The sequence below is a fragment of the Cherax quadricarinatus genome, chromosome 83 (assembly GCF_038502225.1).
Source record: "Cherax quadricarinatus isolate ZL_2023a chromosome 83, ASM3850222v1, whole genome shotgun sequence".
NCBI lineage: Eukaryota > Metazoa > Arthropoda > Malacostraca > Decapoda > Parastacidae > Cherax > Cherax quadricarinatus.
The window spans coordinates 7533635-7550406 of record NC_091374.1 but is presented as its reverse complement, the minus strand read 5'-3'; the positions used below and the strand labels follow the sequence as shown (position 1 = coordinate 7550406).

The following is a 16772-nucleotide window of genomic DNA, read 5'->3' as shown; positions in this document are numbered from 1 at the left end:
TGCCTTTTCCAAATCCATAAATCCAATGAAAATTTCCCTACCTTTACACAATTATTGTTCAGCTAATATACTTCAATGTAAACACTTGGCCTGAACATCCCCTACCCATTCTAAAGTCTTGTTCATCTGCAATCCTGCTCTCTGTGTTACCTCCAGTTCTTTCAGTAATAACCCTATCATCAGACTCATCATCTTTTAATCCCAAATCTCACCTATAAATAGATAGATCAACTTAGTGACATTATGCATTTCTGTCTAAATTGTATTTTCACTGAAAAATAGTCACCCTTTTGTCTTTATACTTTGAAATAAGATTCACTCTCCACATAAAAACTCTTTACTTCTTTTAGTAACCTACCACCTATTCCACACATTTGATACATCTGCCACCTTGCTTCTCTACCCACCTTACCATGCCTTTTGCCTTTTCTAAATTAATAATTGCAATAAATATCTCATTACCTTTATTTAAGTAATGCTTATTATTATTATAGGGGAAATGTTAAGCCTCTCCAGTCATACAGCACTGGGAAATGAGAGGTAATTAGGTTTAATTTGAGTAGTGGATTTTAGTTCTTTGGATGAAGAGCTATTCTTCAACAACATGCCACAACTCTTGAAGAGAATAGGGTGTGATATAGATGTAGCAGACCAGAAAGCTTGATATAAGAACAGTTTCCTTAACTGCCTTATTCAGATATTATTCGACAGCGTCCAAAAGACTTAGAAGTAAAGAGGTATTGTGTGTCCCTACTTGAAAAGTTTGGATCACTTCAACACACGAAAGAAACCTTGATAACACTGGAAGGTGAAGCTAGGGAAGAAATTCGGAGATTAGGTGGTAATCCTCATCTAGAGAAAGTTATGGACGAACTACGAAACTGGGAAAACTTGTAATTGGCTAAGCTGATGCTTAGTTAAAATATATAAATTTCTTTTTCTTTTGTGTGTAACCTATGGTAATTTTATCTTCAGTCTTTATATAATATTTTATATAAAACAACTCATTGCCAAAGTCTAGTTTAACATTTATGTAAAATAGTTTATGTAATGGTTTTTATTTATATGTGATGATTTATTCTAAATAGTTGTACAAGACTTCCCCCCCCCCCCCAGATTTCCTTTTTTTTTTTTTTTAAACATATATGACAGTAGGTACTGTATGTTCATTAAAAATTATTTCTTTTCAACACAAGTTTGAGCTGAAAATTCTAGTTTCTAAGATTAAATCAAATGCTATGTAAATTCAATCATACAGGAGCTAATGTGTCAGATTTAATCTTAATCTGATTGAAAAATTCATAGACGTATTTAAATGTTTTTGTATACGTGATTTTCTTTTTAAATACACGTGTAACCATGAATTTGGGAGTTTTAATTAGATAAAACAGTATTCAAGTATCATTGATTATAATAATGGCTTATAAATTCCTGAACGAAAATCAGGGCTTTATAATTATGTACTGATTTAAAAGTTAATGAAAACTCAATTTAAATTTACCATTAATTAAAAATGTTTAGACGATTTTAACATTTTAAGCTAAACTGCGTTTTTAAAATATTGTACACTATTCGAACTGAAAGACATTATCACTTAAAATCTATAGGCTTCGATTAATCTATTTTTCTTTCCAGTCTTAGGGAAGGTACTTTAATGTCTTCAGGTGTTACAAGACTAAGGAACAATAAAAACATTCAGCAAAATGTTCTCATTAGTCAAGTTAAATACAGTGCCACTTGCAATCAAAGAATATAAGGATAAAATTAAATGCCTTACCAAACAAAACTGGGGAAAGGGCAAAAACAGAAGGGAGCAGTGCACATGTATATTTTATATAAAAGTAAACTATACATAAGCTATTGTTGAGGTAAATAATTTTAGATAACCCAGTGTTGCTATAATGTTAGTGTAGCCAAACAAGACAATCCTCTGTGTAAGGATTACTGGAGATCAAAGGGCAACCTTGCAATTTAAAGGACATGATTGTACACTCTTCGCAACCACATCATGGTTTTGCAATTGCAAGGTTCACAATATGGCGAGATTCTCATTTTATTGTAAGAGTCATTGATAGGCTATAATTTTTCCTCAATAATATGTACTTCCATGGGAAACTAAACCCATATGGTCTGCTTCCTTTTTATTTACATTCTCAAAATTGAACAAGAATTGTCTATGCTTGGAAAATGTTAAAACAAATTACTTATGTAGATCTTGTTACAAATTTTCTATCTGGAGCCCTAATTTGGCAGGTAAATTTTAAATTTTTTGAAAAACTTTCCTAGTTAAATTTTTTCTTACAAAAGATAATCTGATTAATGCAAATTTATCTTAAAAAAAGTATTTAACTACTCTTCCTTTTTTAGGAAATATTAAAATAAAATTATAGGCTTTAAAATTAAACCTCGAAACGAATATACCTGCACTGATTTAGGTATTAAAGCCGATACTGTACAGTATTACAAATTCCTATATAGCATTTTGAGCAAGACATTACTTCGTATTGGAAGTAAATCATCAAATGAAAGGATTCAATGCTCTTGATAATGAACTATTGCAATATTTAATCAAAACATTAAATTTTTCTATATACGTATTTTAGTATGTTACAGTGTTATTAATCTAAATTTTTTTTATATTTCTCTTACCTTCCTTTAACCTAAAATCTATATGCAAACAAAAGCTATTAGGTAATAATACCTGATGGTGCAATGCAAATACAATGCACATTCCATATGTTTACAGTCAGGGAAGATGTCAGTATTGAGCTCGACTGTTCAGTTATAAACTGATATTTATGTTGGAATTGTATATTTAGTGCAATTGCTGTATTATTTTTAAAGTGTGATACTTGGACTTGAATTGTGCACAAACCAAAAGATGTATGGAGAAGAACACAAAACAAAGATGGTAGGAGTACATAATGGGATTGATGATTATCAATTTGTTATGGAAAATACAGTACAGAACTGAGGTATACTGTACTCCTTACCCTGATTAGCTTGAATGCTAATTTGCACTTGTTAACATGGAAAGATTATTAGTGTGATTGAATGCTTTTTACTGAATAGCATGCAGAGAGCAACCACACATTTTACACACTTATAAACATTATTATTTGAAAGAAGGTATTATGGGCCTGAACCAAAGTATGCCAGAGGACAACCCCTACACGAACTTATCTCTAACCTAAACCAAAGTGTGTCCAGGTATTGTGTAAATTAAGATTTATTTCCAGTAGTGGGGGTTCAACACTCCAGGTGGATTAAGTAAAAATGCTTGTTTCAAAACTTATGTAATATTGTGGTATACTAGTTGTAGAAGTGTAGGGGTTGCCAACCAGTAGGCCCTGGTTTAAGCTCACAAATAGACCTAGTTTACACAAACACTACTAAAAAAAATTATTTTTTAATATTTGAGTGATCTCAACATTCTCATAACCTTACATACTATGGGCATATTACGTTCTTGATGTGGTTATTCACATTAAAAAAAATCATTTACATAATTAAGTTTTCTTTTCCACTATATTTTGAATTAACAGAAGTCCCTACAAAATAGCTACATTTGATTTTGAGTGACAAGGTGTAATACTGTCAAGTTTCGACCTGAGTCAACATATTTTGTGAATGAAGATACACATGCTCAGTTCAAGACATTGAGGAAACATTCTGCCAAAGTGACAAAGAAACCACTCATGGCAAAAAATTTCCTTGATAAATGTCTGAAACTGCATGTATGTGTATTTGTGTACTGTTGGTATTACCATGCCTGTTCTCTAGCCATACTTTGCAGAATATTTATGTACCATTCATACGAGTGTCATATATACAACAGTGACACCTTGGTACAGTTGATAAAAAATGAGCAATTTGTGATATATTTATTAATTTTGTATTTCTGTGTAAGTACTTAACAGCATATTAAATGCTTTTATAAATGACTAAGTAATAGGTACACAGAATTTTACCAATTGGTATGCCTTATATGCAGTAATTCTGAAGAGCCTGTCCATAGAGAATCTTGCTTAGGAGAATATTCCTTAACCCCCCTTCCCCTCCACACCCCCAACTACATACCTACACACCCCCAGTATATACTGTATAATTATATACATATTTATAAAACACACAAACACACTTACAAATTTACATACAGGGTATATGAAAGCACGGTGAGCTTGATTTCATGGATACAAATTTATTTAGTAAAATTAAAACCTTTTTTTTTTCACTTAAAGAATAACTGCCTAGGTCAATTTGTGCTTCCAAACTCAATGAGTGTTACTAGTGCCTCACCTGTATCCCCCATCATGGGATATTAAGAAAGGAGACAGTGTTCACCATCGTTTTGATGGGACTGGTGTTACCTCAAGGCGAAGTGTAACTTACAAAGCATAATAAAAATAATTCCCTTGATATTATAGCTTGCTTTACATTTGCAGACGATAGTTTTGCAGTTACTGTTACTGAGCTGAAGATTGTGTCGGTGTTACAGCAAAAACAGAAAAAATACATATTTTTTAAGTATTATATAGTTTCATTTAAGTTATTACGCAATTTTATAATATCAAAGAATCACTCAACTCTCAAAGGTCATTTAGCACCCGATACTTACCATAAAGTACTCAATATTCAGTCATAAGTGATTCACTCTTAGTTTTCGAGATTTTAGTACTATTATCAATCCTCATGTGGTCATCTGTCTTACAACTAATTAATGTACCAAGAAAATTTAATAAGCACTGAGTATCACAAATGCAGCAATTATTATGTGATTTATTATCGACACATTTAATCAATTGCACAATGTACTGTATTTTATGAATGTGGCAGTGTCAATTGTTGGTCCTATTTCTTTTCACAAGTTTAGGAGATGAAACGTTTAATTTTGTAGTTTAAAACTTCATATAAACTTTTTACATAAAATGTGAAAAAAAAAAAAAAAAAATCAAATCTATTGCTCTGAAAATCTTCTCCTTTGCACTCTACTTGTGATTTAATTCATACATTTATGCAATATAAAAATAATTTTAAATTTTTTGAACATTAAAAATTAAACATTACCAGTATTGTTCTAAACATGCTTTTAAAGAACTTTTATTCTGTTCTAATTAGGATGTGCTTATGTAAAAAGTATATACTACTGACTGGGATACTATATAGTTTTCATGTGTATTTAGGATCACCAACAGCCTGACTGATCAAAGAGAGGGCCATGCCAAATGCAAAAGAGAGACTGAGTGTTTCATGAAATACAATACAATGTGTAATTTTTAAGAAGTGTAATATGCATTTTAACTGCCATCAAACTGGTGTTGAGAAACGACTATTGTTGGGAAGATGTAAGTTTTATAGGGTGTTTACAGTATTATTTCAGTTGTGATTTACCCAGCTGAGTGATGTAGTTTTTGTCTTTAAAGAAAAGACAATGTCAACATATCAAATAATTTTAAATATTCACTGAAACACCAGTTCTCCATAAAACATGATTAGTTAGATTATATAATAATTATTAATATTCCAATACTGCTACGAGCTTATCTCTAGAAATTCTGCTTGTTCAAATGCAACTTAATAAGTTAAGTAAAAGGACACAAGTGCAACTAATGTGACATTTTATTGTGGCAACTTTTCGCTCTCCAGGAGCTTTATCAAGCTTGATAAAGCTCCTGGAGAGCGAAACGTTGCCACAATAAAATGTCACATTAGTTGCACTCGTGTCCTTTTACTTTACATATTGTCGGTAATTCTACCAACTTTATTGCAACTTAATAAGTTAATAGAATTAGAGCATTTTCCACCTGATGTAGATAATTAGTTGTAATGAGCAGGTAAATGCTTCTATTTCCAACTGATTAAGCACACATTCATATCTCATACTGTATTTGGGAAGAAACTTTCTATCAACCACAACAGCCAATTTATTGAAAATGGAAAAAAGAGTATGGTATACATAAAACAAGTATGACACTTGGAATATTTACAATGAATGAAAAGTAGGGGTTATTCCCTATGAGCTAAGTGTGACAAGGGCATTACTGACTGGAAAGCTAAATAGGATTAGGGCATCATGGGTTATATAGGGAAGGGTGATGGTGGTGTTGGTTTGAGAAAGCAACAAAGGCATTGCTGGTGGAGAGACAAAAGTGTTGTTGGTGGGAGAGCTAAGTGTGACCAGGGTGTTGGTGGGAGAGCTAAGTGTGACCAGGGTGTTGGTGGGAGAGCTAAGTGTGACCAGGGTGTTGGTGGGAGAGCTAAGTGTGACCAGGGTGTTGGTGGGAGAGCTAAGTGTGACCAGGGTGTTGGTGGGAGAGCTAAGTGTGACCAGGGTGTTGGTGGGAGAGCTAAGTGTGACCAGGGTGTTGGTGGGAGAGCTAAGTGTGACCAGGGTGTTGGTGGGAGAGCTAAGTGTGACCAGGGTGTTGGTGAAAGAGCCAAGTGTGACCAGGGTGTTGGTTGGAGAACCAAGTGTAAACTATTTACATCTTTAGCAGAAGTAATCAAATTGTATGCATATTTAGACAGCAATGGCACACAAATTATTCAACTTAGTAAAATTTTATTTGTTTTTTTTTGTCAGTACTGTATTACAGTGTAAAGTAAATAAATTTGGCAGGAATAGTTATAAATAAATTGGCATAATTTCTTAAATCATTTACATCATCCTCAGGGTATTATTATCTGATGCCAAAATTTAGAAATGTAATAAACACATGGATTATCTCATTTGAATACACTAAAGTAAAGTGGTGTTTGTAATTTATTTTTGGAGTGAATACTGTTTCACTGTGCCATATAGTCAAGCTATGTATTCTGGATAAAATTTAGGAATTTTTTTTCACTTCATTAGAGCTTTCTGATTTTATCTGATGTAGGAGCATAGACTTCATGCAAAGGAGAATTACACATATAGTACATCTCCGAAATGAAACATTTCTTCCAATACCATATATCAGTTGTGATCCAAATACTGTATTGCATTTAGAATGAAAAAGATTTTTGAAAACCAAAGGGAAGTAATAAGCTCAAGTTATTTATATTTCAATCTCAGAGTTTTCTAATGCAAAATTGTACTTAAATGTGTAGCATTCTGCCAACCTTTCAACGACTGCTTGTGTAGGACAGCTTCAACTAGGCTAATAGTTTTTCACTGACCTTATTTTACATTTTTCTGTAATGCAGGGATAAATAATATTTATTAAAATGTTTGTGCAAAGTGTGACTATGTATTTATTTATTATTTATAATGTGTTACTTTTGCTGCTATTGGTATCTATGTCATGATGCAGCATTTAGAATTAGACAGATGTATATAGACTTTTTTATTTGTCAATGTAATTGTGATGTTCATTTCCTCATGTTTCTAGGTATGTACAGGTCAGTCATCACTGATCTGGCACTAACTCTGACTAGCATCATCAGTAAAAGTTTAAGTCCTAGGGCTTTCAAAGGTACAACACAGTTTTCCGTGATTTACCATGCCAATAGCACCCGTAAATGATGTCCCACTGATGTCGGATTAGTGATGGTTGACCTGTACTCAAAAATAATTACTTTTTCAATGTAACATACTGTAGAACTACATAAATTTACAATATTTTAATGCAATGTTACATTACTTTTTAATTTTATAATACTTAAACAGCTTCTTCATAAGTAGGTAGTTAATGATTTTTCATGTAATATAAGAAAGACCTATATAAAGGGTTCACTCTACAAATATTCTGTGGAGGGTAAATTTAAAAATTTCTCCAAGGTCAAATTCAGCTCAATAAGTAAATAAAATGCAAATCATTGTAAGTGGTTTCATTAGCATAAACTACGGTACTTCTAGAATTTAGAAGAAAAAACATTTGTTGAAGGCTTTAGAAATATAACAAAATGTGTAAATGGTGTAATGATTTTCAACTCCTTTATTGAGAGATGGCAATACAATAGTCCTGCCATTTCTGGAACCACCAAAGAGACAGGCAAGATTCCACAGTCACTAAAAACAATGGATATAGCCCCACTCCACAAAGGTGGCAGCAAAGCAATAGCTAAGAACTATGGACTAATAGCTCTAATGTCCCACATCATAAAAATCTTTGAAAGAGTTCTAAACAGGACTGCAAACTACTTGGATTTCCAACAGCTGCACAATCCAGGGTAACATGGGTTCTGAGCAGGTCACCCCTGCCTCTCGCAACTACTGGACCACTATGATATGATCTTGGATGCACTGAAAAACACAGATTGCAGATGTAGTATACACAGATTTTGCAAAAGCCTTTGACAAGTGTGATCATTGTGTAATAGCACAAAATGTATGCTAAAGCAATAACTGGCAAAGTGGGCAGTCAGATCTTCAACTTTCTAACCAATCGAATACAAAGAGTAGTGGTAAACAGAGTTAAATCAGAAGCTGCCATAGTGAAGAACTCTGTTCCTCATCCTCATCCAGAGATGTAAACCATAGCACCATATCATCCTTTGCAGAGGATACTAGGATCTGCACGAGTGTGTCATCCATTGAGGACACAGTAAATCTCCAAGAAGATATAAACCAAGCTTCCGAATGGGCAACAGAGAACAATATGATGTTCAATGAAGACAAATTCCAGCAACTCCGTTATGGAAAAGTGGAGGAAATAATAGCTAGAACTGAGTATACTACAATCTCTAATCTCACAATAGAGCAGAAAAGTAATGTGAAGGACCTGAGAGTGGTAAAGTCTGAGGATCTCACAACAGTGCCACTATCACATCTGCGAGGAAAATGATAGGATGCATAATGAGAACATTCAAAACAAGATGCCAGGTCAGTGATGATCCATTTGAAATCACTTGTTCTCTCTAGGCTAGAATACTGCTGTACATTAACATCTCCATTCAAGGCAGATGAAATTGCAGAGCTAGAGAATGTACAGAGAACCTTTACTGCACATATAAGTTCCGTCAAACACCTTAACTACAGTGGAACCTCGGTTTTTGTTTGCCCTGGTTTCTGTCGAATTCGGCTTTCAATTACTTTTTTCTTCAAAATTTTGTCTCAGTTTTTGTTCACCACCTCGGTTTCCATCGAGTTGACAGTGGTCCGCCATACTGAATGTGTCCACCCCGCTCCCACACAAAGCATCCCACGCGTTCTGAGTCAGTCTGACTTTGTTTCTTGTCAGTAGAGGCGGGGTAGTGATGGTCGTAGAGGTTGGTAGAGATAACCTTTCTTCCCTCTCCCCTCCTGCCGTCTTCCATACACTAACAAGAGTCTTCAATAAAGGTAAAAGTGATGTTAAATGTTCATTTATCCATTTCGTAAGTCCTTTATATTTATTTCTCATTGTTTTCTGTATGTAAAACTATAGTTATTCTCTATAAAATGTATTTTTTTTGAATACTTTTAGGTGTCTGGAACAGATTAACTGAATTTACATTATTTCTTATGGGAAATACTGCCTCAGTTTTTGTCAAATTTGGTTTTCATTAGACTTTCTGGAACAAATTAATGAAGAAAACTGAGGTTCCACTGTACTGGGAACGCTTGGAAGCACCTGACTTTTAACCCTTAAACTGTCCAAACGTAGATCTACATTTTTTCAACATTTGAAAGTATGTAAAAAAAAAGTAGATCTTTTCTTTTTTTACATTTGAAAAAAGTGTAAAAAAAAAAACTTTGACCTACTTTTTTTTTTATTTGAAAATATGTAAAAAAAAAAAAACATAGATCTACTTTTGGAGCACTACGCATGTAATCGTAGATCTGCTTGGACAGTTTAAGGGTTAATCACTGGAGCACGGGCAAGAGAGATACATCATAATCTACACCTGGAAAATCCTAGAGGGACTGCTCCCTAATCTGCATACAGAAATCATTCCCTATGAAAGCAAAAGACTTGGCAGGCAATGCAACATACCCCCAATTAAAAGTAGGGATGCCATTTGTCACTAAGAGAAAACACAATAACTGTCCAGGGCCCCAAGACTGTTCAACAGCCTCCCCACCAGCCACATGGGGAATTAACAATAGACCTTTGGTTGTCTTCAAGAGGGAGCTGGAAAGACACCTAAAGTCAGTGCTGGATCATCCGGGCTGTGGTTCGTATGTTGAGGTACGTGCGGCCAGCAGTAACAGCCTAATTGATCAGGCCCTGATCCACTGGGAAGCCTGGTCATGGGGGCGTTGATCCCTGGAATACCCTCCAGGTACCTACAGTACGTTGGGAAATTATCAGCCCCATTATTGACAAATTGTTTTTATCAGCTCCACTGGACATCAAGGACTACAGAGACAATGAAACACTTGCATGATACTTTGACGCATAACTGTCTATAGCCATATCAATTCTGCTTGGTACAGGTACCAACAATGCACAGCTTTAAAGGTTAAAATAAAATTTACACTTTCACAGTCCAATAAGAATCTCCTAAGATATGCCAGTGCTGAAACTTTACGTTGATCAAAAGAGGCATTCTCCGGACATACATTATTGTATTAGTAATGTGTAACAATGTACGTATTTCGGTTCCTGCACAATCCGAGAAAGGTGTCCCAGTATTGTATAAGCCTAGTCCCCTGTACTTTGCTGCATATCAAAGACAGTGCAGAGTGTGGCACAAGTTTGTAATGCAGTTGAATATTAGTGCTGAAGATTTCAAGGAAGAGACATTCACAAGTTATCACATGGAAACTAATATTCCAAATTCTTTAATAAGAGCTAACAAATTGGAACATACACAGCCCTATGCATATTAAAATTTTCCAACAACAAAAAAAAAATAAGCTTTAAAAAATTTAAAGCCAAACTGAATATACACTGTTATCTTACATAGATAAAATAAATATCCCATAATACACTAGTACTAAGTATGAAACCACTCAGAAGTTGCATTATCAAGTTACTGGATTGAAGGTTTGAAGCCAATTGGATGAGGAATTAAAGTTTATCTTTTCAAAACTAGCATGTCGATTTAACCAATTTCTTGGTTGGTTGCTCTCCCAGCTGACTTTTTTTTTATATTTTATTTAAAACATAAATACAAGGCTGCTTAAAAATTAAATAGCATCACCATACATATTCTATAGAGTACACAAAGATTCACACCATAAATACCAGAAAAAATCTTTGTAACTAATACGAACAGATATATACGACAAACACCATAAAACGCATACGTACGTTTCACGAAACACACAATACCAAAAGATATAACTGTTTGCGCAACAAATATAACATTGGTGGAAACCCCACTAAATCCATTATAAGCTACATTCACATCATACAAACATGTTACATTAATGATTAAACAATAGTTTATGTAATTTGCATACAAAATATACAATTGTTTATAGAAATTCCAACTTAGACACAAATTCAATGATTTACTCTAACAAATTCATTAACATAATAAATATATAAATTGACGATCATATTAATCGTCAGCAATTTCCATCCATTCTGTGTGTTTTCAATCTTGATACCTATGAACTACGTTTGAATCACAAACAAAAATCACAACATTACGAAATATTTATAGGATAAATTTGGACGACTCAGGGTAATGTACACATGTTATATCCCTTTAATATTTGGGTGACTCACAGACTAGATTGAACAGTAACAGGGAAGGGATAAAACATGCATATATATATATATATATATATATATATATATATATATATATATATATATATATATATATATCTATATATATATATATATATATAAATATATATAGTGAGGCTCAAGTTAGAGTATGTAGGAAAGAGGGAAATTTTTTCCCAGTAAAAGTAGGCCTTAGACAAGGATGTGTGATGTCACCGTGGTTGTTTAATATATTTATAGATGGGGTTGTAAGAGAAGTAAATGCGAGGGTCTTGGCAAGAGGCGTGGAGTTAAAAGATAAAGAATCACACACAAAGTGGGAGTTGTCACAGCTGCTCTTTGCTGATGACACTGTGCTCTTGGGAGATTCTGAAGAGAAGTTGCAGAGATTGGTGGATGAATTTGGTAGGGTGTGCAAAAGAAGAAAATTAAAGGTGAATACAGGAAAGAGTAAGGTTATGAGGATAACAAAAAGATTAGGTGATGAAAGATTGAATATCAGATTGGAGGGAGAGAGTATGGAGGAGGTGAACGTATTCAGATATTTGGGAGTGGACGTGTCAGCGGATGGGTCTATGAAAGATGAGGTGAATCATAGAATTGATGAGGGAAAAAGAGTGAGTGGTGCACTTAGGAGTCTGTGGAGACAAAGAACTTTGTCCTTGGAGGCAAAGAGGGGAATGTATGAGAGTATAGTTTTACCAACGCTCTTATATGGGTGTGAAGCATGGGTGATGAATGTTGCAGCGAGGAGAAGGCTGGAGGCTGTGGAGATGTCATGTCTGAGGGCAATGTGTGGTGTGAATATAATGCAGAGAATTCGTAGTTTGGAAGTTAGGAGGAGGTGCGGGATTACCAAAACTGTTGTCCAGAGGGCTGAGGAAGGGTTGTTGAGGTGGTTCGGACATGTAGAGAGAATGGAGCGAAACAGAATGACTTCAAGAGTGTATCAGTCTGTAGTGGAAGGAAGGCGGGGTAGGGGTCGGCCTAGGAAAGGTTGGAGGGAGGGGGTAAAGGAGGTTTTGTGTGCGAGGGGCTTGGACTTCCAGCAGGCATGCATGAGCGTGTTTGATAGGAGTGAATGGAGACAAATGGTTTTTAATACTTGACGTGCTGTTGGAGTGTGAGCAAAGTAACATTTATGAAGGGATTCAGGGAAACCGGCAGGCCGGACTTGAGTCCTGGAGATGGGAAGTACAGTGCCTGCACTCTGAAGGAGGGGTGTTAATGTTGCAGTTTAAAAACTGTAGTGTAAAGCACCCTTCTGGCAAGACAGTGAAGGAGTGAATGATGGTGAAAGTTTTTCTTTTTCGGGCCACCCTGCCTTGGTGGGAATCGGCCAGTGTGATAATAAAAAAAAATATAATAATAAAAAATATATATATATATATATATATATATATATATATATATATATATATATATATATATATATATATATATATATATATATATATATATATATGCAGGTTTGTAAACCCAAATATCTGGACCTATAAAACACAATCAAAAACAAAATACTAAGAAAACTTGTGACTCAAGAAAAAACGAGTCTTTACACAAAAGAAAAGCTTCAAAAACATAACAAATACTGTAAAGGCACCACTGTCATTTTGTACACAAAAGGCATAGTAAGTAACCCTAACTCCAGAATCAACAAACACACATCCATAACAACTAGAATACATCCATGCCCAATCTCATATTCACGCAACTCACACTTACCCCCCCCAAGAGACGAGCCAGCTATTGCCCACTGACCTACACGGAAACTTACCCGGCATGCCCGTATATTATTCACAAATTCACAAGGCTTTCAATAGTTAGCCTTTTATAACCGTCCGAAAAACCCTTATCCTACCTCATCCCATACAATTCCCTATTCCTACACATTGTACGATAAAACGTTATTGCAAGGACACGCCTTCTCACCTCACTTACCCCTTTCCCCCTCATTACCCACGAAATATAAATGTAATCCACGATAATATAATCTAAAGCTCGTCTAACTTCCTGGTCTAATCCACCGATGTCGAGACTAACGCGCGCAGGACCTGCACCCCTCTCCCCCCCCCACCCTCTGTACCACCCTACCTAACCAACCCCTTAGTTAGTTAGTTTAATATGTTTATTATGCACCCCATACCCATCCTGTGGGCGGTAGTCAAAAGATTACAGAGGTACATAATTGGTCCAGGGACTGGACTCCAAAGTTTTGATAGCTGAGCAAGTTACAGAGGTAATGAACTCACAATTTACAAAAGTAATGAACTCACAATTTACAAAGGTAATGAACTCACAATTTACAAAGGTAATGAACTCCAGGTAGGTCTGGTCACAATCATGACAAGTTACAAAGGTATTTACAGATTACAGAGGTACGTAATGGGTCCAGGGACTGGGCCCCCAAAGTTTTGATAGCTGAACTAGGTACAAAGGTAATGAGCTCACAAGTTACAAAGGTAATGAATTCTGTAGAATGGTTACTTACGTTTATACATGGCTACAATCATGAACAAATTATAGAGTAATGAGCAATTCACACTTCCACACCCGGTCACAACTGTAATGAGTTATTGGTGCAAATATTGATTGTTGAGTCACACACACCACACACACACACACACACACACACACACACACACACACACACACACACACACACACACACACACACACACACACACACACACACTTTAGTTTAATATCTTTATTATGCACCCCATACCCATCCTGTGGGCGGTAGTCAAAAGATTACAAAGGTACATAATGGGTCCAGTGACTGGACCCCAAAGTTATGATAGCTAAACTAGTTACAAAGGTAATGAACTCCAGGTAGATCTGGTCACAATCATGGCAAGTTACAGAGGTAATGAATCAGCTTCACTCCTATACATGGTTACAGTCATGAGCAAATTACAAAGTAATGAACCACTGATACGTCCACACCTGGTCACAATTGTAATGAGTTATAAATACAAATAAGTGGATCATACACCCACACTAGCGCGCGCGCGCGCACACACACACACACGAGGGCGCACGCACGGACATGTGCACACGAGCGTACAAATATATGCATACACACAAGGACGCACACCCACACACACACACCCCCCCACACACACACACCAACACCCACACACACACACTCACACACACCCACACACACACCTTCACACACCCTCACACACGCACACACACGCACACACACACACGCACACACACACACACACACACACACACACACACACACACACACACACACACACACACACACACACACACATACACATGCACACATGTGGTAATGCTTTATTTACAGCTAGCAAAGTCAGGGTATTTCTCCAGAATGGTCTGCAATATACCACTGTGGATAAAATACTTTGCCAGTTCTTAAATATTTCTGAGTGAGTTGTTTCTAAATTCATTAATTTGATCACACTCCAGTACATAATGACGCAAGGTGTGACAATAGTCCATCTGGCAAAGTTTACATTTCGTTTGGTCTAAATCTGGTGGTGGTAATTTAACCTGCCAAAGATACTTGTAACCCAGCCGGAGCCGAGCAGTAGTGACATCCAAGAGTCTGCTTATCTTGTTGGATGCACCATAGACATGTGGCTCCTCCTGCATGATGGAATGATGATAGATGGACTAACTTGTGTCAATCTCCCTAAGTCTTAAGTCAATAAAGTTCATTTGAAGTTCTTTTCGTATTATTGTTCTCAAACTGCTAACTGACAACCCAAGATTGTAATCTACTCCCTCTTTGAAAGCATACAGCTTAGCCAATTTATCAGTTCTATCATGCATCTGAAGACCAATGTGAGATGGAATCCACAGAATGTGCACTCTGACTCCACTGTCCACAATCTTACCATATCTATGTCTGGCTTCTGACACAAGCATGCCACAATTTATACTTAATGAGTTGAGAGCATTTATGGATGACAGAGAATCAGTTACAATTAAAGTGTCAACCTTAGATACATGGACACATTTGAGTGCAAGGAGTATGGCAAACAGTTCTGTTTGAAGGGTAGAGGCCCAGTTATTGATGCGTGCTCCAATTTCTTTATGAGAGCCATCACTCTGTGTGACAACAGCAGCACTACCAGCTGCACCAATGGACTCGTGAACAGAACCATCGACGTAAATAATTTGTGAAAGAGTGTTCTGTGTGACTAAGTTATCAATACATCTTAATGCATCATGTTTGGCTTCAAGACGAAGCTTTGGTTGTGATTTAAGAAGAGTTTTGGGGGGAAATGGAGGAATGGTAGTTTGGAATGGGGTAATATCCCATGGAGCAGGGAAATGTCTCTGTTGTCTAACTTGATATAAATCATAAGAACATAAGAACGAAGGAACACTGCAGAAGGCCTACTGGCCCATGCGAGGCAGGTCCAAGTCTCCTACCGGCTTTTAAGCCAATGCACCCAACCTAGTCAGGTCAGGTCACATTGACTTAAGGGAAGAACACGGCAACCGACCTGGTAGCACAAGCTATCAGGTCTAACTCACACCCACCCACATCTACTCATGTATTTATCCAACCTATTTTTAAAGCTACACAACGTTCTGGCCTCTATAACGGTATTTGGGAGTTTGTTCCACTCATCCACAACTCTATTACCAAACCAGTACTTTCCTATATCCTTCCTGAATCTGAATTTTTCCAACTTAAAACCATTGCTGCGAGTCCTGTCTAGGCTAGATATTTTCAGCACACTATTTACATCCCCTTTATTTATTCCTGTCTTCCATTTATACACCTCAATCATATCCCCCCTAATTCTACGTCTTTCTAGAGAGTGCAGTTTCAGGGCCCTTAGTCTATCCTCATAGGGAAGGTTTCTGATACATGGGATCAACTTTGTCATCCTCCTTTGTACATTTTCCAGAGAATTTATATCCATTCTGTAATACGGTGACCAAAACTGTGCAGCATAATCTAAATGAGGCCTAACCAAGGATGTATAGAGTTGAAGAACAACCTGAGGACTCCTATTATTTATGCTTCTTGATATGAAGCCAAGGATTCTATTAGCTTTATTGCGAACACTTATGCACTGTTGTCTTGGTTTCAGATTACTGCTAACCAGAACTCCTAAATCTTTTTCGCAATCCGTAATATTAAGATCTACATTATTTAGTTTATATGTGGCATGGTTATTGTCCTGT

General features: G+C 36.0%; 1 protein-coding gene and 1 long non-coding RNA gene across 7 annotated transcripts in view; one reads left to right on the top strand and one right to left on the bottom strand.

Moving 5' to 3' along the window:
• Positions 1 to 7799, top strand: part of qm (geranylgeranyl pyrophosphate synthase quemao) — a 43785-nt gene extending 35986 nt beyond the window's left edge. For all 4 annotated transcript variants that reach the window (XM_053796339.2, XM_053796338.2, XM_053796340.2 and 1 more), the window contains exon 8: positions 698 to 7799. In XM_053796339.2, coding sequence (XP_053652314.1) covers positions 698 to 897 — 200 coding nt within the window. In that variant the 3' untranslated portion in view covers positions 898 to 7799. The remainder of the gene's footprint in view (positions 1 to 697) is intronic.
• LOC128702208 (uncharacterized) overlaps positions 1 to 16772 on the bottom strand; it is a 126715-nt gene that overhangs the window by 91075 nt on the left and 18868 nt on the right. The gene's annotated exons all lie outside the window — the stretch shown is intronic.